Source organism: Hemibagrus wyckioides, linkage group LG11, assembly GCF_019097595.1.
Source record: "Hemibagrus wyckioides isolate EC202008001 linkage group LG11, SWU_Hwy_1.0, whole genome shotgun sequence".
In the NCBI taxonomy this organism is placed as follows: Eukaryota; Metazoa; Chordata; class Actinopteri; order Siluriformes; family Bagridae; genus Hemibagrus; species Hemibagrus wyckioides.
In genome coordinates, this window is record NC_080720.1 from 9,681,143 (window position 1) to 9,698,163 (window position 17,021).

The window sequence follows — 17,021 nt, forward strand, 5'->3', positions numbered from 1 at the left end:
CAGAAACAAGATGTTCAGTTATTCGTGAGTTCTGAAAATCAACTGAATACACTTACATGGAATAGTAAATTAATAATAATTATAATTTTTTTTAAAAAAACAGTGCGTAGTACCTAATAAACTTCTGGTATGTGTTATTTTTGTTTATTTTTTTTTTCTTTTGTGAAATAGCTACAAATACCGTTTCTTTTCCTTTCAGTCCTATCACTTGTAATATAAATGCATTCTTTCTCACAAAACAAACAAAACAACGGCTTGGCAAGCATAGTGAGAATATAGACATTATAGTAGGATAATACTGAGAATTTTATTTATTTTATTTTTTCTTTAGTCTAAAGTATAAATACTTCAGAATTAATCCCCCATGTCCCCACACTTACCTTGGGCGGTTGTGTAATAAATGAGGGAAAAGTATGTTTGCTAAGATAACTGAGTGGGTAGGACTACAGAGCAAGGCAAGGCAAGATGTCTAACAAAATGTACTCTTCTGTTTCGATCTATGAATCAGTTTTTCTTCACTGAATCTTCACCACTGTATCACTCACACACTCACTGACTCACTCACTGACTCACTCATAAACATTCAGTACCCGCTTATCTTAGTCAGAGTCACAGTGAAGGCCAACCTCCAGATACTTTACAAATGTCATCTTGTCTATATAACAAGTCACTTTTACAGTGTTATGTATGTGGATATCCAAACATATGGTAAGTAATCACAGAGTTGTATTTTTCCACCAATAAATAACCAGTGCTTCATTTATTGCTCCTCAGTGATTCCTCTGTCCTGATGTGTGCAACAGTTGATCCAGTGTCTATCAGGGAAACACAGGCACAAGGCAGGAATACACTGTCCTCCAGGGGCATTTTTCAGGCAGGGTTGGATCCACTTAGATTGAAGGCTCATAAGCAAATATTGAACTTTTGTCATTACTTCCTAATTATTACACTATACATGGTGTATACTTTATTTTAGCACAGTGCTATTAAATTTTTCATTGTCAGAAGGTGTTGCTTTATTTTCTGTAACATCACAGCTTTGACAATAATACTGGTTGTTTACTCAATATTAAAAGGCTGTGTAATTGTTAATATGGGTCTGGGTCATTGACCAGAAGATCCGGGTTCAAGCCCCAGCACCGCCTTGGGCCCTTGAGCAAGACCCCCAACCCGCCCAGCTCCAGGTGTGCTGCGTCATGTCTGACCCTGCGCTCTGACCCCAACCCTCAAGGATGGGATATGCAAAGAAAAGAAATTCACTGTGCAGTAATGTGTATTTGACAAATAAAGACAACTTGATTGTTAATATGGTGTGGTATTTATTTATCATTTTTCTCCAGAATTTTGTAACAATCAGAAAGCTAAAATTTTATGTTTTCCGATACGGTGGAGTCTTCAGTAAAGTTAATTGTTTCCATGTGATTTGAAAAGCTGTATTTTGTTAACCTGAAAAGAGAGAAAAAATAAGCTGACAAGGGAACTGTTTATAGCTATCGTAAAGTAATGAATAGCAGGAACTAATACCATATTCCATGACATTAACTGGAAAACTAGAAAACAAAAATATATACCGTCGTTTTTTTTATTTCCTCGTGTTATAGTACATATTTAGTGTATAAGAACACATATAGTGTACATCTAATATGAGCAGGACTGAGCTTTTGGACTGCAGACATGACTCTGGACTTTTATTGTGAAATGAAGCAGGCGGATGTTTACGCGCGGACGCGGCAGTTATGGTTTGTTGTAGATTTCGGGTCTCCTGTAGAAATGGATATGTGTGATGGCTGTCACAAAAACTTCACTAAAGCATTCCTAAATCATGCATCTGAACCTCATGTGTGTGGTTTACCACGTAATTCAATCTGAAGAAGGAGAAAAGACAATAAACGTTTGCTCTCGCTGTGCTGTCTATATGAAGTTGTCTAGGTAGCGCCTTCAGGAACAAACAGTGAAGAAAGCATCCAAGGTACTGTTTCTTTACAGTCTCTCTAGGAGTGCTAAAACATTTATATAAATACTTTTCTTTGTTCAGACTTTGTAACCCAGTGACTAACAGTGTATGAAAGCAACACGGAAATCAGTTATTGGTCAGTTATGTGAACTTGCAGGTGCTTGGTGTCAGTAATCAGATCTACACTGTATTGCCAAAAGTTTTGGGACACCCCTCCAAATCATTCAATTCAGGGATTGGACTTGGCCCCTTAGTTCCAGTGAAAGGAACTCTTAATGCTTCAGCATACCAAGACATTTTGGACAATTTCATGCTCCCAGCTTTGTGGGAACAGTTTGGGGATGACCCCTTCCTGTTCCAACATGACAAGCAAGGTCCATAAAGACAAGGATGAGCGAATTTGGTGTGGAGGAACTTGACTGGCCTGCATTAACTCCATAGAACACCTTTGGGATGAATTAGAGCGGAGACTGCGAGTCAGGCCTTCTCGTCCAACATCAGTGCCTGACCTCACAAATGCATCTCTTAGAGGAATGGTCAAAAATTCCCAAAAACCTTGTGGAAAGCCTTCCCAGAAGAGTTGAAGCTGTTATAGCTCCAAAGGGCTGGACAACTCCATATTAAATTCATGTGCATGTAAAGGCAGATGTCCCGGTTTTGGCCTGGCTCACAGTCTCCTCTCTAATTCACCCCAAAGGTGTTCTATGGAGTTAATGCAGGCCAGTCAAGTTCCTCCACACCAAACTTGCTCATACATGTCTTTATGAACCCTGCTTTCTGCACTGGTGCGCAGTCATGAAGGGGTCATCCCCAAACTGTTCCCACAAAGTTGGGAGCATGAAATTGTCCAAAATCTCTTGGTATGCTGAAGCATTAAGAGTTCCTTTCACTAAAAATAAGGGACCAAACCCAACACCTGAATTCAATGATTTGAAGGGGTGTCCAAAAACTTTTGGCAGTATAGTGTATATTGGAAGGTATAAGGGTCACAGCATGACAAATAATGATACCTAGCTGTAATGTGAGGTTTGTATTCATAAAACCTATTGTAACTGTCACACTTGCAGTTCTGATTATGGATTTTTCTTGTTCGTAAAAAGAGGATCTTGTTGCTTTTATTCCCTGTACTCCCCATTTCTGGTGTATAAGGTGTTTCCTGGAACACAAATGTGAAGCAGTTTCAAAATGTCTGCTTCACCTGAATGTCATCCACAAATTAATTTAGCTTAATAATGTAATTTCTAAATAATAGACGAGTACTCATATTCACTGTTATATGCCTGCTGTTTGTTTCAGTCAAAGAAAATGCACCAAGCAAAAACACAATGTGGAAAACAGAAACAGGGCATGTCTCCAAAGGGCTTGGTGAGGAATACACCAGTCCGTAAAATCACTTATAGAGTGGGATACACATGGAACAGAGGTGGACGACTCAAAGAGCTCAGGATACGGTTAGTAATCGTTAATGCAACAGGATGCCCTTTAGCTAGGTGATTTTTAGGATTGTGTCAAAACTAAGCTGCTTTGGATTTTCTGTGTAGGCATCTTGCACGGAAATTCCTTCACCTCTGGATTCAGAAGACGTTTGGACGAATCACTCCATCACAGGCCAGGTCCAGTTCTTGGTCACAATACCACTATTGAACTGTATTGACAATAATAATAATAATAATAATAATAACTACAGCAACTACTATTACTAGTGCTAGTACTACTTATAAAACTCAATAACACCCAGGTAGTTGTGTGAATAGATTTTAAATTGGCTTTCATTTCCCAGGTCTCACCACAGTAAGGTCATCCTGAGGAAGGTTCTGAGGGTCTGGAAAGATGAGTGGTGGCATGCCAGAAGAGAGTGGACGCTGTCTATTAGAGCAGATTGTCAGTATAAGTGAGTATTTAATAGAGATCGAATTTGTTATTAAATGAAAATTGTACAGGAAAAAACATGCTCAGTGGTTCTTGTTAGCTTTATGAGCTCTATTTAATGTTAGTCATATCCAATTTTTGTCTCACTTGACACTGTTTAGTAATGTTAAAACATACTGGTGCCTACTTATGAGCTAAATGTTTCAAATTGCATTTCTGACTTTACTATTTTCAAGCACATATGCAGATGATAGAGATCTACATCAAAACTTCAAATCCTAACAGAACAATTTTTGTTGTCTTTTGTCTTCTTACTGCAGGTATGTCCTGTACAGTAAAATGTACCAAGCCTGGTGTGAATACTTGTCTATCAAGAAAGAGGAGAAAAAAAAGCTGCAGATCGCATTTGTCTATGGTATAGGATGCATCGCAGCAAATCACAGTACATGTGACTGAAGATAGATAGATGAAGATAGATGCTACCTTATCAGCTCTTTGCATAAACGTGCGTTATTGTGTGCTGTGTTGCAGCGACGCGGTGTCGGATGCGTGTCGTGTGGGATGGCTGGGAGCTGTATGTGGAAATGAGACGCTTAAAGCACAGGATGTATGACACAGCCTTAAAACACCACAGACGCACTGCTATTGGGTGAGTTTTATATCTGTCTCAGTCAGATACGGGTTATTCTGTGGAAACCTATAGACCTTTATTTGTGTGTTGCGTGATAGGCGGGTGTGGAATGTGTGGCATAGTGCACTACAGCAACGCAGAACAGAGCATCAGCATGAAGACTTGGCTCTACAGCAGTGGAATACAACTGTACAGAGCAGAGTAAGTGTGTGTGTGTGTGTGTGTGTGTGTAGAATGAGGAGTGTTATATTTCCTTTGCAACTGGAATTTTTAGATTTGGGCCCCATTTTGTATCAATTTCTTCATCTATCCATCAAGTAGCTACCAGAACAGCTACCAGGCAAGGCTGTTTCCTTTGAGATATGCAAAGCCAGAGAGTTCAACAGCTTTTCATGCTGCATTACTGAGCAGATGGACATGCTTTAATGCATACATTAACACACAGTTGGTTTTGTGTCGCTCTGAATGACAGGGGAGAAACTAATACCTTTCATCCAGAAAATATAGCTCATTTTGTACTCTCACCCACTTTTGGCTGTACATAATCAGGATTTTGAATTCCCAATCTCACAGGGGGGCCACTCAAGAGCCCCCAATGAATGAATTTGAAAACATTTGGTAACTGTTCACTGCAAACATGACTTGATATGGCAAAAACCACAGACAGAGTTGTCACTGTGAACCTGTTTCTTGCCCTGTTCCCTGTCTTCAGTTGCCCATTGTCTGACATTGTCTGTGTGCATGGGAGTAATTCGATTTTCTTTTACTGACCATCTTTTTTCCACAGAATTTACAATAATTATATAATAAAATAATATAAATGCATGTTTTAGATTTGGGCGGCACGGTGGCCTAGTGGTTAGCACGTTCATCCAGAGCCCTGGGTTTGAGTCTCTCTCCCGCTCACTGTGTGTGTGGAGTTTAGCATGTTCTCCCCGTGCTTGGTGGGTTTCCTCTGGGTGCTCCGGTTTCCTCCAACAGTCCAAAGACATGCTTCTAGGCTGATTGGAGTCTCTAAATTGCCCATAATGTGTGAGTGAATGAGTGTGTGTGTTTGCCCTGCTATGGGTTGGCACTTCGTCCAGGGTGTATCCTGCCTTGATGCCTAATGATGCCCGAGATAGGCACAGGCTCGCCTGATGATAGATCGGATACAGACAATGGAATAAAATTTAATGAAAAATTTTAGATTTGACTGTTTTGATCTGTGTTAATTGCAGGCATGGCTGGAATGGAAAAAGAAATATGCACAGACATGTATCTTGAGAGAGAAAGAAGCCAGAGCACATCTTCAGTACTGCCATCGAATCCAGAGACGTGTTCTACAATGCTGGATCACACACACTCAACACAAGACAGTTCAAAATGAAGCAAAAGGTACCAGACCTCCCTTACTTGTGTTGAGCTCCCCACTTTGGAAAAAAAAGCACAGTGTTTATTCATGAGATCTGAAAAGCTATTTCATTTTGAATCTTTCTTTTATATTGATTGTTGCTGTAATTACAGTACAGTGTCTCATTGTAAGTTCAGTGGATAGCTTCACCATCTTGATATGAGTGCCAGGAAAATCTTATAGTAAAAAAAAAACTATAATGTGCTTATGTTTTGCAGCTGTGGCTAGCAGTGTATGGCAGTGCTCTGTGTTGAGGAGGTACTGGTGTGCATGGCACAGAGCTTTGCAGGACAGACAGACTGACAGAGTTAAAGGACAGATTGCAGAGAATCTAGCACTGCATGCCACTCAACGCCGAGCATTCTCACGTTGGAGAGAATGTATCCTTACATTTATTTCCATTATTTTTAGAAATGCATTTATGATACATTTCTATCTGCTTGTGTTCTCCAAATGTGATCCTTGTCAATTTCCACTAGTTATTTCTTCTGGAGAGCTGCGGCTGGGCTAACATTCTTCTGCTGAGACTGGAAGCCAGCCAATGCCATTGGATAATACTGCTCACATAATATTATAGGAGAGCTGAATGCTCTTGGAGGAGAGTGCTACCTATGTGCCTTATTTTGTATACAGAATGTGGCACATCATCCTTCCCACCCAGGGTCAATTATGCCCACGCTGACTGTGGCAACATCACATGCCACAGCTGTCTGTAGTCAAGAGCCTAAGAGGGTGAAAATTGTCTGTGCTCTCAGGGATAGGTGGCATACTCTCTCCCCTATCACCCTGTCACTAGTGACATTAGCCAGTCACGAGGCATCTGTGAGCTCATGCATGCAGAAGTGGGTAAATATCATTTTCCTAGTGTGTTACGCTGCCCCTGATATTTCATGGCTGGTTTAGAGGAAGCAGGTGATGGCTTTTGCCATTCCTTGTTGATAATTGCTGTGTGATATGGGAGAGCTGCCTGATGGGTCATTAGGGAGAAAATGATGATGGATGAATCCAGTAAATCTCTGTAGAAACATGTGTTTTTCATCTGGTTGTTTTTATTTAAAATCTTTCTCTGTACACCACCCTATCCTGAACTGAATTGTAGATGTGCACATGTGCTCTGTGAAGGCCAAACAAGAACAGATTGCCATTCAACATCGACACCTTCACCTGCTGGTCAGAAACATATGAGCTGTGCAGTACTGGATATACTAATACCAGGTGTTCATACACATTTTCTACATGAGTGAAATATTCTCTGATTCTCACTTTGCTCTTTCTTTACTTTTTCAGCGTGTAGGGTTTAAAGGCTTTTCCCTAAACGCCACCCGCTGTAAAACTCATCAGTTCAACAAGATTATTAGTGCAAAGCATCATCGGCACACAGTAAGAGAAACTAATTGTTACTATGTATGACAAATCCTCTAGCAGTTTTACTATGTAGTATCTCTATTATCTTGAAAGTTACACCTTGAAACAATTGACTCCATGTGATTGTACATTTAGCATTGCATTTATTTTGATTTGTGATCGAACCTTTAGATCATTTGTTGGTTGTTTGCAGATCGTGATGAAATATTGGAGGCATTGGCAGATGCGCTTGGAGCAGATTGAGGAAAGGAGAGTTCAGCCCCAAATGACTATAGCAGTGAACTATAACAGGTTCATAATTTACATTTAACAATCACAAGTATGAAAACCTGTTGTTTTAAACTCCCTGGGCTTAAACCAGTCCTTGGGAATCTCCATACATCTCCCATACATCTTTTGCCATCTCCCAGCATCCGAAAGTCCCAGAAATCAGTAATCACTGAATATTTGATATTTGAGAAATGACAGGAATGTTGACATCTAAGGGTCTCCGAGGACCGATTAAATAAATACTGGTTTAAAGCTATTTTTTTGCACCAGTGTTTTCCTTTTCAAAGGCGGCTTATTTAAATCAGTCAGCTAATTCCCATGTTTAGTAGGTGTGCCAGTCCACCAGCACTTATGGAAGTGTAAAAGATCTTTGTTTTTACCATTAGAATTGCACTGCTGAGAGTTTACCTTCAGAGATGGAGGAAGACCTGCAAAGAACACAGACACATGCAGGTACCAGCCTGAATCTGAAGTTTTATCACACACTCTTCCTCCACAGTTAGATCAAGTGATCCTATGTTCACCTTCTCTGTCATAAAACACTATGTTCATTCAGTAGTGCAGTTGGCATTAGCATAGTAAAAGACTGATATTGAACCTATTTTCCTTGTTTGTGTGTTGCAGGGTTTAGAGTTGTGTGCTGACTCTTGGTTTGCAAGCCGGATCCTTCCAAAATGTGTGAAATCCTGGACAGAGTTTACAATACAACGACTCGAGAACAGGGAGAGGAGAGAAATAGCTGAACAGTATCATCAGTGAGTCTGTGAAATAGTAAACATAACATGACAAATTTGGACCTGAATTCAGATGTATGTGTGTGTGTGTGTGTGTGTCTTAATAACATTTATTAGGTTTAAAGTTCCTGCCAGTGTATGAATATTTGTTTCATTTGCTTTGACTGCAGTTTTGAGCCAAAGACTGTCTCAACAATGTCAAGTTTTTCAGTGAATACATTTGTACATGAATACCAGACATTATTTAATTCCAACATGATCCCAATAAACTCAGTCCAGCCAAAACGTTGAAAGATTTAATGCTTCTGTTGCAGGGTTGTTCATGCATTTGCCTGAGATTCAGTAGGCGTAGAAGTGGTTGAATATTTGTCGGATTTATATGCCATTGTTATTGTTACTGGGAGATGGAATTATTAGATTTGGCCCAAACAGGGTTAAGGTCACAGCATGGTAAAATATCTCAAATATTTTTTCTTCCTATTTGATGTAAAGTTTAAGGATATTTCACGCATCCAAATTACTAACAAGAAGGGCTAGTCTTGGTAGTGGAGAACAGATACGGCATAGTTGCCATTTTCTTGTGGCTGCTTCGAGTTTAGTAAGATGATTTTGGGGTTATGTAATGTCATAACTTAATCTTAACTAGGAATTTGCTGACATCAGCTCCCCTCTTTAGTAAACACCGAGACTTAAGTCCAGATGTTTTTATTCACTCTGCTTTTGTACCTCGAGTGATCTGACATGTCCACAAAGTATAAGTAGTTATTAATTTTAACATTGGTAAAGTGATAGATACACATTTAAAAACATGTCAGCAAGGGCTTTAACAATAAATTTCTGGTTCATATATTTCTAAATGAGTTATTCTATTAGTGAAAGTGAACTATACATATACATGTACCCAATACATGTTAGAACTTACTGAGGTCTGTTTTTGTGTGCATGTTGTTGTTGTTGATTGTATAGACAGCAGATGTACAGCTGGGCTTTTTACACTTGGTGGGAACGTTGTGTTCAGCAGAGAGACCAGAGACTGGCAGAGAGAATGGTAAACAGACACACGTGCATCAATAACTATGTAAATAGGAGTCAGGAGTCTCTTTTTTGTATGTACGTTTGAATATGTAATTTTTAATACAATCTTACCTGATGCTATACACACATTATATAAACACTCCTGCAAACCTGTACTTTATTTTTCAATGTGCTCTTGATATTTTCCTCAGGCTGTGTTGCATGATGAGCGAGCGTGTGTGTCCCGTGCCTGGTCTAAGTGGCTGTGCAGGATGTTTCAGCAGAGAGAGGACAGACTCAAACAAACAAAAGCTGCAACACTTTACACTCACACTCTTCTGCGCAAAATTCTGAAGCAGTGGAGACACACTGTAAGCAACATCCAGAGAAGGTATGATACAGATACTGGAATTAGGGTCATTGCACAGTCAGTATGAGTTTATTGTGGGTGGGTGTTTAAAATTGTGTTCAACTGTCGTGTGTACTTCATCAGTCAGAGACGTTTCGAGCAGGCAGTGGTCCATAACAGCCAGCAGTGCATGAGGAAAGCTCTGATTTGCTGGCGTGAGGTATTGGCAGATAATATGAACTATTGCAGATGTTTTCAACAGTATGTATGTTGGAATGAATAGGAGTGTGATTGTCTGTGTTTTTTTCAGTATGTCGAGTGCAGAAGAGAGAAGAACAGGCGGTTGATGCAAATTGATGCACACTATGAAGGAAGGTTACTCAAGCACATGTTTGAGGCATGGAAGGTAGAGTGTTCGAAAAGAAAGAATATTTAGACAATCCACAATGGACAATATTCTGCACTGATGCTAACGCAAATCCACAGCAGGAACCTTCTCGGGAACCAGGGACAATTTTAGATCTGGGTTTTGGTTTTATAAATGTTTTTAGCTTCTAATAATCGATTAATCAAAAGTTTCTGAAAAATATTAACAGAAATCAAAAATAAAGTTTTAATGTTAGTCGAAATGCATAAATGTTACTATTAAAAGTTCATTAGTTTCAAAGTTTATATAACAATTACAAAACATATCAAAATGATTCATAAAAAGGATTTATATCAAGATCATCTGTGTGTGTGTGTACATTTATAGCAACACCATGTACAGGCCCAGCAGATCGCTCAAAGTGTAGAACAGTGTTACCAACAACATCAGGAACATCTGCTCAGGTATTAAACTTACACTTTGTTGCTGATGTAAATATTTGGTTTTTATTATGATCAGCACCTTTTTTCCTCTGCTTATATTCACTACAGGAGGATGCTGTGTTTGTGGAGGAGGAATGTACGTCTGTTAGCGGAAGAAAGAGAGAAAGAGACACGAGCAAAGTGTCATTATCAACACAGTTTACTGTCAAAGGTGCTCTTGATTGCTTGTATGTGTCTGTAGTGTGGGGGGAGATTAGATGTTTATCACTTTTGATGAAAACTATTAGTATTCTTCAAAAATTGTCAGGGTCTCGTACAATTTGTATTTTTGCTTTGTTCCTGGAATAGGCACTGGATTCACTTTACCCTGCCCTGACTAGATGAATGAATGCATGGTGAATGAATGTATGGCATAACCATATGCTTAAAGTTACCTGAATGCTTTTGCTAAATATTAGCATTATAAACCATGTGAAGATGTGTTTTTTTTTCCACTGTTCTGTCTCAGACACTGATGCTATGGTTAACCTTATTGACAAGTGACACTAAAATATTATTTAATATTTTAAGTGATATCGTTGCTATTTTTATGCACAGGTGTTGTTAGCCTGGCATCAGAGATCAGCATTCAAAGCAATTCATCATCACCAGCAGGAGGAAGCACTGAGAGGAGCTCAACTTCACCTGGACAGAGGTGCGATTTGTACCCCAGTTTTTGCTTGTTTTAATATTCAGTACTATAAATTCCCCAGCTTTCCTTTTGGGTCAGTTATTCTCTTTGTACACATGTAGGTGTTTCATTTAGCTGGCAACACATGTTTTAATAAAATTATCAACCAACACTGGCTACATACCAATAACTTCAGTGACTTTCTGTTACAAAAAATAATTTAGTTATTGAGGTTTATTGTCAGAACCGTGTTTGCGTGTGTTTGTTTTGGGCAGTTCGGATACAGGCAGTTCTTAGGAGGTGGAGAGTGAAGTGCAGTGAGGTGAGAGAAGAGAGACTGTCTATGGAGAAAGCCTGTAGATATCACCGCCATATCCTGCTCAAAAGAAGTCTCAGGGCCTGGATCTTGCAAAATTACCAGCACAAAAACTATCAGGTGTCCGTCAGTCAGTCTTTACCACCTTGTATTAAACTGTAATACTCATCTTTATTGTCCTGATATATTTATGTTGAATATATGTGTATGTATTAGGTCATGAAAAACAGAAGCAATGAGCTACACAGATTAAGAACGTGTCAGCGTTTTTTTATCCTCTGGAAAGCACAGGTGAGTACTATACATTCATTGTTTGTACTTTAGACACCTGCAACTTTGTGTTTAAAACATTATATAGAATGTTGTTGTGTATTAGAGTCAAAAACAAAATAATCAGCAAATATAGAATATTCTTAACAACTTACAATATAAACAGACAACAAAGTAACTATAGCAAGTTGTAACTATGAGTTGTAACTATAGCATGAAAAGATAAAAATGTCAAAATAAACTGAATTTCTCGAATGTTTCTCAAGATTCTCAACGTGATTTTGTCCCATTTTCCCCCCGTGTATATTTATTTAAACCCATTTATTTATTAAATTTTGTAGACATATGAAAAGGTGTTAAATGAGTTACAAAATGACACAAGATGCCTGGTAGAAAAGAAAAAAAATAATATAAATCAGGAAACAAAACAACAACAAAGGTCCCATAACAATGCGTTGGGAACAATAGTTATATTAAGGGCCTGTGAGAGTGTTCTGAAAACCTCCAACCAGTAGTCCATTAACATCGGACAAGACCAAAACATATGTAAATGATCCGCTGGAGATTGTTTGCATCTCCCCCTGTATATTTATATATGGCACAGCTACAGAGCCGAAGAAGAGAGGCAGAGCTAACAGAGATGGCCCTTTGGCACTGGTCCCTGAACCTACAAGCCAAGGTAACACCTGAACAGCAATTACCTTGCCTAAACATTTAACCTCTTAACAATTAGAGAATTCAGTGTTGTGTTTTTTTTGTGTGTGTATTTATGATTTCAGGTGCTTTGTGTCTGGAGACATTGGGTTGCTGAATGCCACAGAAAACAGAGTCGTCTTGCAGCAGCAGCTCAATTCTACAGAGATGAACTGCTACGAGAAGGCGTTACCCACATCCTTACATATGCAACTCACATGAGTGCGTTCTCTACAAACATTTCTCTCCACAACCATGAACAGGTGTGTATGAATGTGTTTGGGAAAAGGGATATGTCTTGGACTGCATAATCCTAATATTGTTTGTGATAAGCTGCTTAATCAGGTATTCAAACACCAATGCTTACCCTTAATGTGTCACACAAAAGGAAAAGAAACGTTTGTATATTTAAAATGTTTTGTCAGAGTTCACGGCAGCTGCAGGCAGTGGTAAGGAGATGCGCCTTGCGATGGAAGCAGAGGGCGTTGTGCAAACCCTCCAGAGTCGGAGAGACAAACAAAAATGACAAGCCCCATAAAACAAAAAAGAGTGTGTCCTTTTCCCTGCCTGAAGACCGAAGCCACACCTACCAACCAATCAGGAGCCCAGCCACAGAGCAGAGGGCAGATGATTCCACAATAAACAAACTGTAAGTAAGAACCTGACGATGAACTTAGGGTTGAACTGATTACATGCCAGTTCATCAGTGGTCAGTGGTTGTCATGTAGGCATACCAGATTTGCTTAAATCTAAAATGCTTAAAATTTGCTTAACAACTATCATTAGTTATATAGCTATTTTTTTTTCTTAAACAGCAACCAACTATGGAAAATTATGAGGCAGTGTGACTGTGAGATGATATTCAGCAGTACCTCAGCCATTGCTTTAACATATTTGAATATTTACATTTTACAGCTTTCTCTGATATCTGTATTGCAAAGGACAAATATTGTGATAATAAATGATGTGTTGTGCCACCTTATGATCTTTATTAAACCTGCAGGCTGCTGGTTCGAGCATCCAGGCTGCAACCACGAAGGCCTGTTGATTTATTAGACACCCCAGCCAAAGAACTGCTGCAACCTTGCAGACACAGTCACACAGACAATAATCAAAAAGCAACACCCCCTAAGAGGTACACTTACCCACATGATAATCGCAAACAACACAAATTCAGGAATCAGGAAATGCTATGACTATATACACTGGGAATCACAACACTCATGAATTAGATCATGATTTTGAGTTTGGCAAAACTTTTGGCTTTATTGTATGAATCAGTGGATCCATATTGTCCACCATACCATTGTGTAATGCATGGAAAACATTTCCAAGTACAAATCATACATATTTGAAAGACTGACAGATTGTGCTATTGCAACATGCCTTGAATTCCTATATGTAACCTCCATATTGCTTTGTTTTCTTGTTTGCAGTGCTCAGCCACAGCATGCAGGCCAGAGTGACAAATCACCTTTAGAATCTGATCCAAAAGCTAGTCCTTCCCACTCTGTTTCACTTCCATTCAGCCAGCCTCAGCCCCATGGATTGTCTCTTTCCACATCACAGCAGCCTCCTGTTCTGAACATAAAGCCTCAAGTCTTGGCTGTAATGTCTGCTTCAGCAGGAAACCTCACTAGACATAATAGTGCTGAGAACCAGGAGGTGCTGCTACCTCCTTCTTCATTTACTGCGTCTAAATCACAGTCCATGGTGAATATTGCAGGCATAGTTTTACATGCATGCATGGAACATACCTTGTTTCATGGTTAATCATTTTTCAAAGTATCAGTGCTCTCTATTTCTTCTACTTTTTCACCACATAGCTCTCTTTTTTCTTTTCCTTTTTGTTGTTTATCTCACATGCCTCCTTCCTCTGACAGGTGCAGGAGGCAGGTTCCAGACACAAGGATCCCACACTCCTCTCCCCTCAAGATTTCATCCACCCTCACCTGCCTGGTCAAAGTAAACCATGCACACGTAAACATAACTCTCATATGAACAACATAGTTCCAGTCACTAATATAGGTGGTAGGAGTAAAAAGATGGATACAACACTTTTTTTTAAAATTTCAGTCACATCAATTTTTGTGTATTTTTGACTGCAAAAATATACTTAATTTAAACATGTATTTTCTATCCTATTTTATATTTCAAAATAATACTGCATTAATACATGATATAATGGTATTCACACAAGTAAGCATGGCTGTGACGTTTTATATATATATAGTCATTAATTGTAATGCAGTGATCATGTCCAGGTGATGCAGTAAAGTTTAACTTTATTCAAAAAGCTATGTAATATGGAGACTCCTTTTACTTTATTTACTTTATTTTATTAAATACTTTAAACTTTGAGTAAGTGCTATGTCATATTATGAAAGATTTGGGTGTTTTTATCCTCCACAATATCCCTGGTTTATAGTTTAGGACTGTATAAAATTTTGTTTTGGATCCTTTCGAGTTATCTGGGTGTCTAACCAGTAGGTGTGTGTGAAAGCGTTTTTGTGGATGACAACGAAGAGCCCATACTCCCTCAGACAGGCAGTGATCCTACTGAAGCTCTGAACAGGGAACTACATAATATCAGACTCGACCTGCAGAGATATCAGCAAGATAAAACACAGCTGCAGTATGTATTATGTCCTGAATGTCCTGTGACTATTCTGGCTGGTGTTTCTGTCTCCTGTTTTTGCAAAGCACTTATCCTGGTGAAAGATCTGCCTCTCTCCAAACAGGACATGGCGCAAGCTTCAAAAAATCATGAGAAATTGGCTCCAGACAACCGGCAGAGACGCAGATACTGAAGAAAGAGAGAGCATTATACGAGAAATAAACGAGGTATTCATCTGATGCTTCTCAGTTGTTTCTGAATCCCAGTCCCAGAAAGGACTGAAAAGAGAGTCAAATAAGAGTAGGCAGATGATGGTAGTCCTTTTTAAAGGCCAGTACACATCAGACTCTTATAGGATTTTATGATTATAACTATGATTTTGATAGTTATAAAAAAACGAAGTAAATTGGTGAAATGCATGATATCATTTAAGAGTTTAAACATTATAACGCACTTAATGTTCTGTTTTAAACACACACAGTCTGTAAATAAACATGTTCCACTGAATATCATCTGTCCTGTTTATAATTGGTCCATCAGTATTTAACACAAGAGTTTATTTTTTTATTTTTTATTATTGTTTTTAAAAATGCTATAATTCCTTCCAACAGAGTTTTTAGACTGATGGTCTAAAAGTCTTTGTCCTAGCGAACCAGTATTGATGTATTCATTTATGGAGACTTCAAAGCACTTTTGTACATCGCTCTGGATGCCAAATGCCGTAAATTTAAATGTATTTGGATCCCACTGCTTGTTTTTTGCAATACTAACTAATATTTTTGTACTAGTCGACGCTGTGTAAGAAAAATAGAACAGCCAGTTATTTGGTGTATGTAAACTGCGCAATTTGTAATACCTTTAAAAGGTAAAAACTTTTAGGTGCACATGCAGCACGGCCATAAATAAGATCCTTCTGGGTTACGTTTAACACGCATTCTTTTAAGAGATCAGTTTAAGCGTAAATCTGCCTGTGAGGATAATAGCTGTCGGGTGTATCATTGTTGCAGACGGCAGGTTCTCCATTCAATCACTATTTTACATCATGTTTAAATGTGCTTTGAGTCTATGGTACAATCTGACCGATTTTAAATAATAAAATATTTTTCTTTTTTATTTTACAGCTAGAGATCCGTATTTCTACTCTGAATGAGAAAATGACCGAACGAAAGCCCATCATGATCTGCCATGCTGCGAGAGTCACCAGCATAGAAAACCAACTGCTGAAAGCCAACATTAAACTGTAGATATTATGCATTCTGTACGTTTTGCACCCCTTCTAGATTGCCACCAGATGGGTCAGGTAAAGATGATGAATTTAGGAATTTCTTAAAAGCTTGTAGATGTTCATCTTCAAATACAAATGAAGTTCTTGTTATCTGTCAAACATAAGCTGTCAGGAAACACAATGATGTATGATCCTAATCATCCTAAATTTCAACATATCTTTATTTATATTTGTAGATCTGTAAGTGTTGCTTTATGAAAATAAAAAAGCTATTTTCATATTTCTATATATTTATATATCTTACTTTACTTTTTCTAAACAACACATGCTTATAGTGTAGGTCTGGTTTTTGCAGTTCTTATTAAAAAGAAATCTTGGCTAGTAGGCACAACATGTTCTGGAAAAGCTGGAAGCAAGATGTCAGTGACACACTATGATTCCTTCCACATGCGCTCAGAGCCCGGAATACCATTCCCTCTGAAAACATGCATCTCTGAAATCACTATTTTCCTTACAGTGGTTCAGTAGTGGATATTTGGACCCTGTTTCTCTCTGGCTCTTATAGTCCCAGACAGATAAAATTGATCATAAGGGCTGTGCTATGTAGAGAACTGGGGCTAAAATAAGCTAAAAAGATTATTACTGTCGTATAATTGTTATATAAGTAAGGAATAAAACACAACTGTGAATATTGTTATATAAAAGTACCTATAATGTTTTTTTGTTTTTTCAATGAATGTTTTTTAATTCTTCTTATAGCACAGCAATTTACCAGTGATAATCCACATTTAATCATTAGTAATTACAATTTAATGTCGCAGAAAATCCAATTAATAAGTTA

At 38.4% G+C, this 17,021-nt stretch overlaps 1 protein-coding gene across 2 annotated transcripts; it reads left to right on the forward strand.

The window, feature by feature from the left end:
* The first annotated feature begins 1,714 nt into the window (after positions 1 to 1,714).
* Positions 1,715 to 16,382, forward strand: sfi1 (SFI1 centrin binding protein). 2 transcript variants are annotated; one of them, XM_058403976.1, is made up of 32 exons: positions 1,715 to 1,969; positions 3,251 to 3,405; positions 3,496 to 3,567; positions 3,735 to 3,845; positions 4,144 to 4,238; positions 4,355 to 4,472; positions 4,553 to 4,655; positions 5,675 to 5,831; positions 6,066 to 6,227; positions 6,947 to 7,017; positions 7,135 to 7,227; positions 7,406 to 7,503; positions 7,869 to 7,935; positions 8,107 to 8,237; positions 9,183 to 9,264; positions 9,443 to 9,621; positions 9,724 to 9,799; positions 9,890 to 9,985; positions 10,334 to 10,410; positions 10,498 to 10,600; positions 10,987 to 11,083; positions 11,335 to 11,495; positions 11,592 to 11,666; positions 12,250 to 12,324; positions 12,425 to 12,601; positions 12,764 to 12,987; positions 13,342 to 13,473; positions 13,775 to 14,051; positions 14,222 to 14,303; positions 14,826 to 14,973; positions 15,080 to 15,182; positions 16,077 to 16,382. In XM_058403976.1, exons 2-32 carry the CDS (start codon positions 3,260 to 3,262, stop codon positions 16,197 to 16,199), a joined length of 3,711 nt encoding a protein of 1,236 aa, XP_058259959.1. In that variant the 5' UTR covers positions 1,715 to 1,969; positions 3,251 to 3,259; the 3' UTR covers positions 16,200 to 16,382. The 2 variants fall into 2 exon arrangements, with proteins under 2 accessions (XP_058259959.1, XP_058259960.1); XM_058403977.1 differs by having other exon boundaries at positions 14,829 to 14,973.
* The last annotated feature ends 639 nt before the right edge of the window (positions 16,383 to 17,021 follow it).

What these genes read in the sequence shown, in the direction of transcription:
- sfi1 (XM_058403976.1), top strand. Translation starts at nt 3,260, where the DNA reads ATGCACCAAGCAAAAACACAATGTGGAAAACAGAAACAGGGCATGTCT. An exon ending in ATTCTCACGTTGGAGAGAAT is followed by an intron (nt 6,228 to 6,946) that starts GTATCCTTACAT and finishes ACTGAATTGTAG; the next exon opens with ATGTGCACATGTGCTCTGTG. An exon ending in ATCGACACCTTCACCTGCTG is followed by an intron (nt 7,018 to 7,134) that starts GTCAGAAACATA and finishes TTACTTTTTCAG; the next exon opens with CGTGTAGGGTTTAAAGGCTT.